Below are 10,795 nucleotides of genomic sequence, written 5' to 3'. Positions count from 1 at the left end.
ATTACTACCTAGGGTTGCAGGAACGTACGGTTTTGCGCCAACTGCGCTCGCATGTAGCGCAGGCTAATTTCATTCTCGGGGATATCCTTGTAAATTTGCTCCGCACGCAAACGCCACTCGTCGCGCTGCACAACCAAGGTTTTAAAAAGGCAAAGCAAAGGGAAGGGAAGACGTGAGAAGTCCACGGGTTCGCAGCTTACTCGGCAAAGCAAGCAGATGAACCATGAGTCATGCCGTACCCTCTGAGGTTGATTCACATGGTGCGCTGCAATAGCGGCATTGGCACACAGCACAGCCGTGTCGTATGCGATGCTGCGATCAGAGAGATCTTGTCGGCCAGCCACGGGCCACAAATCCAGAGCCATGGCGTATGCCTAAGCAGCACCCAGGCACGAATGGCAAAATCGTCGACAAAATCAACAATCGTGCCCCTCGCAAAAAAGAGGGGGGATGGGGGAATGGCGCTAGTGCAAGAGGCACAAAAATATGTGTGGGGCGGCCTCCAAGCGCACCTCTTCGTGTTGGCCCAGATGAACAAGCACACCAATCTGCGAGGTGCGGCTGCGGGTGGCCATGATATGTGTCGGGCCAAGCAATTTGCAGCGAATTTGCCACGACGTTGTGAAGGCGGGCAAGGCCGCGGCATAATTGTTGGCAGCCGAATGAAAGACGCCTAGGTTGAACATGGTGTTGGAGTAGGCCACGCTCTCGCCTAACAGGCGTGCCACAAATTAGAAGCGCACACTTTGGTCTCATATGTTTGTATTCGGGGCTGAGTATCCTTTTACTTTTCTTCAGCTGGCCCCCATGGCTGCAACACGCACCCTTGTAACGCTTGAATATTTCAGCGCAGCGCGAAATGGTGGCCACAGCGTCCTCATATTCACCCAGATGGCCGTGCAACAGCCCGATGTTGAGGAGTTGGGTAGCCAAATCCAAATTGGCCTCGGAGCTGTCTTGACTCTGCAAGCACAAGCAGCCCATGGTGAGTCGTTGACAAACCGAGCAGAATCGTGACACAAGTGCGTTTGCCCACCGGCAAGCCTGTCTAAAGATCACACTTTCACAACGCACCTCAGAGATGGTCTTGGCCTCGGACAAAGTCTCGATGGCAGCACGAAAGCGCCCGCAGCGCTTGTATGCTACCCCCAGGTTGTTAAGCACAAAGCTATAGGCTGCAAAACATGGGCCCGGAGGGTAAGTGTGCGTGCACAAAGCATCGTCGGAAAGCGAGCGCATTGCACAAAATCGAACTTCGCTCATCGAACGGCTGAATCTTGCGCAAAACTTCGAGAGCATTTTCAAACTGATCAATGGCCACATCCCATTGGCCATGCTTGAGCAGGGCACGGCCTGCAGAGCACCAAGACGGCAAGGGACTAGTCAGAGTGCGGGTTGGCGACGAGCGACACAGCAAACAGCACAGCGACCTACCGTAGGCATTATAAGCCTCGGCCAACGGTTTGGATTCTTGCACAGCTGCGCGGATAATGGGCAGCACTCGTGTCTACAGAGCCCCCGTCACACCCGGGACCCCATGGAAGGATGAGGCAAGGCTTGATTTTGGAGAGAGTACGCTTGACCCTCTGTTTGCGTTGGTAACCCTGCTGGCATTCCCTGCGTGTGCCAGCCTAGCCTGAATTACGTACCGAAGTTTCGACGGCACGTTTGCGATCCCCCTGCAGCTCGAGGAAGACAACGAGATCTCGGCCCAGTACGGCATAAAAGAGGTCCTCGCGTACCTGAACGAGCCTTTCGGTGAGAAAGGATGCAAAACATGGCAAAGATGAAACCAGTGCAAAGAAGCTCAACAACTCACTGCGCCCTCCGCCGCGGCAATGTAAGCCTCCACAAGCTCGTGCTCAGCACGACCGCAGGCCTCCCAGTAGTGCACGATCTGGTGATTGGTGCTGTTGGAGTGCCACTGAATCAATGCGCGAAAAATCGGCGGCTCAAGTAGCAAGGCAAAAAGCTCGTCCTTGAGTTCGGACTGGGCCATAAGCCACGGCACTTCCAAGATGAGGCGATCAAAGGCAGATCTGTAACCGAATCAGCAATAAAACGGGATTGAGATAGTCAGTCCGAGTCAGGTGAACAGACATCCCAGCAAACAAACCGACGTACACTTTCTCTGATATGGCAATTTGCTTCAACAGATGATCGCGCAATACAATAGCCATGTGTCGCTGAAGCGCTGGCAGGTCCTGGCCATATCGAGCAATGGCCGCTTCGTGAAATTGTGAATAAGTAAAGCGCCACACGCCATCCGTCGATGCGTGCAGATTGTGCTTGAGCGCGCTCTGAATGGCTCTTAGCACGTGAAGAGGAAATTGCTTGCCTGGAAAGGAAAAGGAGAAACGGTTGTGGGGGGGATGCGTGTTTCCGTGAGTGATGGCGACTGCAAAGAAACAGTGAAAAAAAAGAAGAAGTTTTCAGGTAGGTTGCGCACGAACCAGGAAACTCTTGCCGGCGAAATAGCTGGGTGCGCACAGTCTCGTTGTTGATCAGAATGAGACCGAGCTCCTCGGCGTTCAAGCCAGAACGGCTTGCGCACATGCATCTGTCGCCGTGTTGAGAGCAGACCACCATCAAGGACACGGAAAAAAAAAGAAGAAGAAGAAGCAGAAGAAGGAAAAGAAGGCAGGCGACGACGATTGGCCAAAACGCTCGGTTCATCGACAAACTGACCCAAAAAGATTTGCAATGAGAGCCTGGCCGTGAAGAGATTCTAGCTTGTCAAAGAATAGGTTGCAAAGACCGTGGGTCGATACAGGTAAAGGGTTGGCGACAGGAGCAAATGAGGGCCACTTGGATGCCTACATGATGGTTGGGCACCAAGGAAGGCCAAGTGTAAGATTAAGGGAGGGGACGGTCCTGCAACGGCACACTAAAGCACTGTTGGAACGAATGTGGGCAGAGCCAGTGCGCACCGTATCGGCAAGCATGGTCACAAAGAGGGGATCGCGATGGGTAGCGGCTTCAAGTGCGTTGGACAGGGCTGTCTGCTGCTCTGCGGTCACGGTGCGATGTGAACGGGCCAGGGAGTGGCTGAGGAGGCGTTGTGCCTCGTCGAGGGACAACGTATCCATTGAAGAAAAGTCTGAATCCTTCAAGAAGGTGGCCAGTTGGCGATGCGCGGGGCCGTTGGGCTTGGCCGTCAAAATGATTTTGATACCTGGAGGCACTTGAGCAGAGAGCCAAGAGGATAAGCCGGCTCGCTCCTCCTCCTTGAAGGGCTCATCAACAAATTGGTCAACGTCCTCAAGCACCACCACAACGGGTCGCTTCAGGGTGCATGCTGCAGTGAGGCGGCGCAGGAAGCATTCAGCCACCGCCATGGAGGCCATGTTCTGAAACTCGTCCGTATCGAGGGCACCCAGCGCAGCGGCAGCCTGCTCTAAGAGCGAGCGTAGCGTCTGGGTCACACTATCGGCGATTGAGGTGAGGCCTGCGAAGCGAACCAGCATGACGCTGTCACTCTCGTTGCCTGCTTCAACAATCTGGGTCACAAATTGAGCCACGGCTTCGCGACAGCCACTCCCAGAGTCGCCCAGGATGACAAAGGGACGAAACGAGTTGCGACGATTGATGTAATCATGCATGCGCTGCACGATGGGCGCCTGAACGCAACTAGCATTAGCAACCTGTCGAGCGTATTGAAGGTGCTGGTAGCACTCACGGGCCCACAAGGGTAGGGCAAGAACGGGTACGTCCACAAAAACGCTACCGATGCGCCGCAAGCAGTCGCGCGCCACATCGAGCGCCATTTCTGTGGCATAGTCGACATAGACGGCCGATTCTGCAAGTCGATCACCGTTGACAAGGTAGGTTTTGCTCGTCAGCCCATGCTCTTCCAATAGCTGGTCGATGGTGTTGATGGGATCCTTGGCGCCGGCCTCCAGGAGGGGTTCCCATTCCTGGGAATCGGTGAACGGCGCTGAAAGGGCCTGAGCATAAAGGCTCACGGACAGCTCTCGACGGTAAGCCAAAATTTGCACCTCCGAACGGCGTGCGGTCGCCAAGGCTGCTTGAAGCTCCATTTGTGTCAGGGTGGCTTGCAGCAGGTCGGGGCGATGCGCGAGAAGGATGGAGCGCACGCTTTGCAACTGAGCCATGACCACGTCCCATTGTTCGTCCGCCGCAAGCGGGCTGCCGATGTAATCGCTGGGGTGTTGCATCGCGTTGGCGTCTTGCCGATACAGGTGCGTGAGAATCTCAGCCTCGGACTGAGTAGCCTTAGATAGCAGGTCTTGCATATCGCCTTCACTGATCCGTGAGGGCAAGGGGTTCCAACCGCGGCGCTGTGTGCGCAGGAAAACCATGGCCGGACCTAGCGAGCGCTCCAGGCACTCCTGCACATGCGAGCAGGATAAGGGTAATAAAAGGGTACAGATCGAGTGTGTATCGATGGCAAGGGCCTGTTGAGAATTGGGAGTGGGTTAGGGGTGGTCTGAAACAAGCCTACCTCAAGTTGATCCAGGCAGACGTTGACCGTGTCGAAATCAGGCATAAATTCGCCAGCACCCCAGCGCCTAGCAAAAGTGGTATGCGTGATTGAGAAGGTGTTGCGCTTTTCGAAATGCAGACTTGTGCAAAGGAGATGGCTGTGACGTTCGGGCGGTGGCGAGTTGTGGATACATACAGGTCCACGGGATTGAGATTGAGGCTATGCTGACGGAGGAAAACCTTGAGGCGTGGAAAGACGTGCAGAAGCAAGAACTCGCGTTCAAGGCTAGAGTCCTGAAGCGTGTTGCGCAAAGCGGAAGCGTAAGCAACGACGAGTCCCGCGAAGTGGCAAGGTGAGTCAGAACGGGGCGGTCCCTACCATAAAGGTTGAGCTGAGAAAGAGATGGATTTGATCGCGGTAGGTGTTGTCTGTGGGCAGTAGGTAGCCCAGTGCCAAGCGATCCCGCAGAGCTTGCACGTCAGGAGACTCGCGCAGCCGGCTCAGCTGACGATCAAAGCGCGCTAATCAAGCAAACATACAAACAGTGCAGATGAGGAATGGGCAGAGCCAGCCGCTGTGACACAAAAGCTCTGGACGGACAAGGCAAGAGAAAGAAGGAGGGTAGGGACACCTGAGAGACATACTTTTGTACTGCTGCTCCATATCATCGAGGCGAGAGATGAGGCAAGTGACATAAGACTCTCGCATCGTTGGCGAGCAGTGCTGAAATGCAGATTGACTCAGATCGAGAACGTTGAGATCATCCTGCTCGCCTCCAAAGAGATCAAGTTGATCCATAGTTTCTTCATTCAGCTCCACTGGATTGCCTGCAAGAGCCTCTGCGTCATTCTCGGCGCCATCGCTGAGAGCAGAGTCGTCTGCGCCGACAGGTTCATTTGTGTGTGCCGTTTCAGCATCATTGGATGGCTGAGGAACGTCTGGGCTAGATGCGGAGTCGGCAAGGTTGGTTGAGGCCAACGCCGCGCCCAGGATGGACGGCTCGTCCTCTTGCACATTTGAAAGAGTTGAGGCCTACAAATTATTTATCAAATACCAGGAACGGCAGCTGAGGTCAGACTGGGGCTGAAAATTGTGGGGACGATGGGTCCACATGAGATAGGTAGAGCCACGTACGGCTTGCGCATTGAGCCGATCAGTGTTGTGTCGCTTGAGGATGCGCATGGAATTTTTTGCTTTTTGGCTGATTGACTCTACGCGGCGGCGGTTCACGTTGGGCAGCGTAATGGCCAGCTGTAGAGCGCCCACCCAATCGGCGCCATCAGATGGATCCTCTGCAAAGGTGCAAGCACAAAACGTGAGGCATAGACTGGGTGCCAGGCTAAGCAGGAGATGCGAGCTAGAGTCACCTGAAAGGGGTTGCAGTGTGATGACCCGCTTGTCAGCCAATGAGATCATAAATGCGCCGGGGGGGTTGGTCAGCGGAACGACCCGGCTATTCTGCTTGATGATGCAAAGTGGGCCACACGTTGTTAGGCCAGGGCTCATCTCGTCAGGGGGCACCGTGGGAAAGAGAAGGCAGGAGCTAAACTGACGTCCAAGAGAATAGATTCGCGTCTGGTTTTGCCCGAGTAAATGTCGAGGCGCACGGTATGCATGCCGTCGCGCCGAAGAAAGGTGTCCTTGCGAAGGACAAACCAAAGTTCCTAACGAGTGATAGAGGGGGGATGGAGTGGGGGTTGAACGGCAATTGCGGCGTGAAGATGAAGCGGGCCGTCACTACCAAGCAAAAAGGTTGTCTGGATGGGAATTGAAGCTTGGCAGGAGTGGCAGGCGCTGCTTTCACAGACCTGTCGCTTGCGTCGGCCATGGATCACGCGCAGCGTTGATTCCTTCAGAGTCGTCCAGCCATCAGCCGTGTCGCGCGCACCTGGACCAGCATGCGAACAGACGGTTGATATTGAATGTGATGTGCCGGTGATCCGAGTGGTGGTGCTCCCCCGCGCATGGCAGATCGCGTGCAAAAGCAAAAGCAAGAGCGCGTTGGTTGGAGGCAGCACGGGGACTAAAAGGAAGAGGGGTCAAAAGAAACGAACCAGGAGTACCCATGTAAGACGGGGGTTCATCTTCTTTGAGAGAAAGACCGCGAAGAAAGCGGGACCGAGAGCGTGTTTGCCCTGGCGCCCCAGCGCCAGGCGATGAGGGCGTGGCCATGCTTGCTGCTGGCACCAGGCCTGTCACACTCGAGGGCACGAGGGCTTCCCGCAACAGCCTTTTACGTCTGTCAGCAAGCACCGGGTGCGTACGGTGCTTCGGGCCCTACGTTCACAACCAATATCGGATCCAGGGTCACAGACGGGAAACGCGAGAAAAGAACGAGGCAGTGAGCAGCTCGATCGGCTGTCAGCAGTGCCACCCATCAGCAAACATCATGGATGCATTCTCCTCCCTCCCCCCACTTAGAATCCATCACTCAACCACCCTGAGCCCATGCCTTGCCAAAGGCCATCGTTTGCCCAAAGCCAAATCCCGAGCTCAAACCCCTAGCCGAGCCGAGCGAGCGAGCGAGCCCACACACACACATCCGCGCCGCAGTGCACGAACGTACCGAGCCGAGGAACGTGCGGCAGGGGGCAGAGACTTGTTTCAAAGTGATGTCAACAACCCCTCTTCGCCCTTTCTATTTACCAGTCATCCAGAGAGTCGCGTCAAACCCTTCACTGAACGTCTTTATGCGAATGCTGAGGTGGAGCCTCTCTCTCTCTCTCTCTCTCTCTCTCTCTCTCCGCACGCAGAGCTGTAATGTCAGACAAAATTTGCATGCAAACGAAAATGCGCATTTTCCCAATTTCAAAGGAATTTTTGTGTTTTTTTTTTTTTTTTTTGGAACAACACATGCTTGATGCTGGGCAGGCGCGAAGGGTAACGCGTAGGACAGGGCAGGATGGCAATGAGACTGCCTGCTCAAAGGAATTTCGTGTTTTATTCGGCAAAACAGAGATGAATCGAAGCAGTATCTGAAACTCAAGCCTTTGGTGAAACGTGAGAAAAAACAATTGCTCATGATGTGAGCTTAGGGAATTGTCAGGCTCCAGCACGGATTTGACGCTAACAGGAATACATATTAGAACTTCAGACAGACTTCACAAGGGTGTCATGTCAATTCGAAGAATACATGGATCCCGTATTGCAACCAGCGAGCTTCGGCATCGCTCCGAGGTTCACTTTGGGAATAATGAGGGGCGCTTGGAAGACTACATGGGCCGGAGACGGATTGATCCGTCGGGGACGAGCAATGTCAGGTTGGGAAGGTTTTGCTATGAGACAACACCATAATCATTGCATTCGATCACTCTACGGGGCGAACTGGCGTAATCCTTCGAGCCTTCGTGTTGTGTGACAAGGTGGGAGAAGGTACATCTGCACTCATGGTTGCTGTTTCTGTGGAAAGGATAGAATAAAGAATATCGATTGCAAAAACACATCGCAGGAACCGCACACACATTTGCACGCACACGCTCACGCACATTGAGGCAACAACAAGCCCTGCGGACAGCCGGGAGCGGAACAACGTGCCCCTCCTGCGCCTCAAACATGGGGAAAAACAAGTGACAGCCTCAGCGACCTCACCTTGCCTCGCGCTTGGATGTGGGCTCACCCCGACCGGCAATGGACTGCAGGAAGCCTTGACTGGCCAGTGCCGCGCCTGACATGACACTGGCATTTGGGTTGCTGGAACCGGCCGTGGAAGTCAGGCCTTCTCCGGGGTAGGGGCCCAGCCCTGACATGAGCGCGCCAATTTGTTCGCGGTCGGTCATGCTCAAGGCTTCGGGTGTCTTCAGCACCTTGGTCAACAGAACCACCTGGTCTTTGAGACGGTCCACCTCCTAGAGGACATGCACAACACCGAAACAGACAAGAGCCACAAGTGGGTGGCAATGAGACGGCCAGGGCGCAGCTTGACGGAGCCGAGGCATCCGGTGATTGATGGGACGAGAATTACAAACAGAACCAAAATTACTGTACACGCTATGATTTCACACAAGGGGACCTCTTCGGCGGTCCACAAGTGGGCACGGGCTTGACCCACCGTGGCAAGCTGCGAGTTTTCGCGTTCGCGCTCCCGACAGGCAGCCTCGTGCTGATGCTTCCGATGCCGGGCGTTTTCACGAGAGCGTTTCACAGATTCGTTATTGTGGTCACGAATGGCACGCCATCGTTGCCAAGCATCCTGGTACTCGTCTTCGGTATCAAACTCATCGCGTTGGGGCTCACGCTTGTTCAGATTGCGCTTGGCCTTCTTGTTATCATCAGACATGCGATGGCGTGGCAGGCTTGGGTCCTGGGTCACGGCTGCACGCAAGCGGCGCACCAGCACGTTCTTCGGTCCACTAGTTGCCAGCTTGCGCCCACGGCACTCTTGTCGCAGATCCTCCACTAGCATATCTTCGGGTTCAAACTCGAGATGTTGTCGCATCTCCGCCGTGGCTACTGCCACCACAGGTGCGCCGTTGTGGGAAGCAATCGTAACTCGCTACCGTGGGGGCATCGGTTGCAAACATAAAACATGAGGTTGTGTGGCCATAGAAATCAAGGGAGCCTGTTTGTTGCTCATGTCTGGAGGGCAGAAAAAAAAAAGAAAAAAAGAAATGAAATAACGGTGGGAACAAGCACGATGACATACTTCTGTTCGAATACCAGCGGCTGCAGCCTTGGTAGCGGCATCCTCAGGCAGCTTGCTGGTGGAATGCTTCTGGTTGGACGCATGGGGGGCCAAATTGGCACCACGCCCATCACCGGCGATCATGCCAAACAAGGATTGAATTTGCTGTGATCCAGTGCAAGGCAGCCGCCATCTCGTGAGTAGGCAGAGCTGATGCAGCTTTGGCTTGGGCACTGGGCACTGGGCACTGGGCACCGTCTATTGTCAGAGTGTAGGCCACCAGCTCTTATTCATTCAAAAGGACACACCGCCGAGCCGTCGTTTGAGTTGGCAGCAGCTCCTTCCTTGGGTACAGCCGTCGGAGCAGCGGTGTCACTGCTGCTGTGTGCAGTGTCACCTAAAAGGTTTAAAAGGGCAAAAAGCGCAGGGACGAGGAGGAGGAGGAGAACGCAGGAGGAGGAGGAGGAGAAGGAGGAAGAGAAAGAAGAAGAAGGGAAGGACGAGATGATGGTGCTGATGAGGAGAAGTTCAATGGCTGGTACACAAGGATGCTGCAGCTTCAACACAATAAATAATGCAGCCGATGCAGAGCCAAAACAAGAACAATAACAACAGAAAATCAGTCAAGATGGGAAGGACCAACCCTAGGACACACGGCGCAAGGAAAGGAGGCGGTGAGCATGGGCAAGTGCACCGGCTGGCCGGGCTCTCGATTCGTTCCGCGGCACATGCGAATAGGTCGGCACGGTTAAAACGTACCGAAGACATGGCACTCGAGTTTTGATCCTGCCACGCAAAAAAATATCAGGCCGTGAGAACAGGCAACGTTCGAGGGTCAGCAAAGGCTCTGGTCAAGTTTTGGAAGCCGGAAGGTGCACGACAAGAGAGGAGCTGGGGCACAAAGTTTTACCCGCATAAACTGGGAGACGTCCAGGCTGATGTCATAACCCGGGGGCAACTGCAAGACACGAAGAGCAGGAGCGAAGGTGAAAGAACCACACGAATGCTGGCGGCGAGCAAGAAGCACAGGGGCTCGGGCAATCAACGCACATCGGCCGACATGGTGTCAATGCGTGACCGTGGCGTAAAGTTCAAGTCGGAGAGGAGGGAGGTGACGGATGGGAGGGAGCGCCGCCCGTTGCCTGCCTGCTGTCGGAATCTTATGAGCCTCGCTTGTATCAAAGCTGGCTCAACAAGACCTCCAACAAGCGTGTTACCAAGACTATTGCTGTCTCAGCCGGATCTACGCCCGATGCCTCGACTGCCTCTGAGACGCGCCGTCAACGTCGCTGCCCTTTTGCAGACGGAGAGAATGCGAATGCGAATGTGTGTGTGAGAGAGAGAGAGAGAGAGAGAGAGAGAGAGAGAGAGAGAGAGAGAGAGAGAGAGAGAGATTAATTGGTTTGGTCGGTTGAGAGAGAGAGATTAAGAGAGAGAGAGAGAGAGAGAGAGACAGAGAGAGAGAGAGAGAGACAGAGAGAGAGAGAGAGACAGAGACAGAGACAGAGACAGAGACAGAGACAGAGAGAGTTTGAGAGAGAGAGTTTGAGAGAGTTTGAGAGAGAGAGTTTGAGAGAGAGTTTGAGAGAGTTTGAGAGAGACAGAGAGAGAGAGAGACAGAGAGACAGAAAGAGAGAGAGAGACAGAGAGAGAAAGAATTGGTTCGAGAAAGAGAGAGATTCCATTAAAAGTGAGGAAATACTTTTTATTGTGAGGCCTCCAGTCAT

The 10,795-nt window shown here is 54.4% G+C and overlaps 1 protein-coding gene across 1 annotated transcript in view; it reads right to left on the bottom strand.

The window, feature by feature from the left end:
• Positions 1 to 464: 464 nt before the first annotated feature.
• The window catches only part of MONBRDRAFT_9939 (uncharacterized protein), a gene marked incomplete at both ends in the record, with an annotated part of 10,798 nt that continues 467 nt past the window's right edge, over positions 465 to 10,795 (bottom strand). Inside the window, 16 exons of the mRNA XM_001747615.1 lie at positions 465 to 712; positions 825 to 963; positions 1,075 to 1,353; positions 1,820 to 2,039; positions 2,125 to 2,338; positions 2,897 to 4,352; positions 4,826 to 4,968; positions 5,092 to 5,479; positions 5,582 to 5,739; positions 5,815 to 5,905; positions 6,256 to 6,470; positions 8,064 to 8,292; positions 8,496 to 8,939; positions 9,090 to 9,261; positions 9,377 to 9,465; positions 9,979 to 10,026. Coding sequence (XP_001747667.1) covers positions 465 to 712; positions 825 to 963; positions 1,075 to 1,353; positions 1,820 to 2,039; positions 2,125 to 2,338; positions 2,897 to 4,352; positions 4,826 to 4,968; positions 5,092 to 5,479; positions 5,582 to 5,739; positions 5,815 to 5,905; positions 6,256 to 6,470; positions 8,064 to 8,292; positions 8,496 to 8,939; positions 9,090 to 9,261; positions 9,377 to 9,465; positions 9,979 to 10,026 — 4,533 coding nt within the window. The remainder of the gene's footprint in view (positions 713 to 824; positions 964 to 1,074; positions 1,354 to 1,819; positions 2,040 to 2,124; positions 2,339 to 2,896; positions 4,353 to 4,825; positions 4,969 to 5,091; positions 5,480 to 5,581; positions 5,740 to 5,814; positions 5,906 to 6,255; positions 6,471 to 8,063; positions 8,293 to 8,495; positions 8,940 to 9,089; positions 9,262 to 9,376; positions 9,466 to 9,978; positions 10,027 to 10,795) is intronic.

The sequence above is a fragment of the Monosiga brevicollis genome, genomic scaffold (assembly GCF_000002865.3).
Source record: "Monosiga brevicollis MX1 MONBRscaffold_18 genomic scaffold, whole genome shotgun sequence".
Lineage (NCBI taxonomy): Eukaryota > Choanoflagellata > Craspedida > Salpingoecidae > Monosiga > Monosiga brevicollis.
The sequence above is the reverse complement of the archived record's forward strand: the minus strand, read 5'-3'. Positions and strand labels throughout refer to the sequence as shown.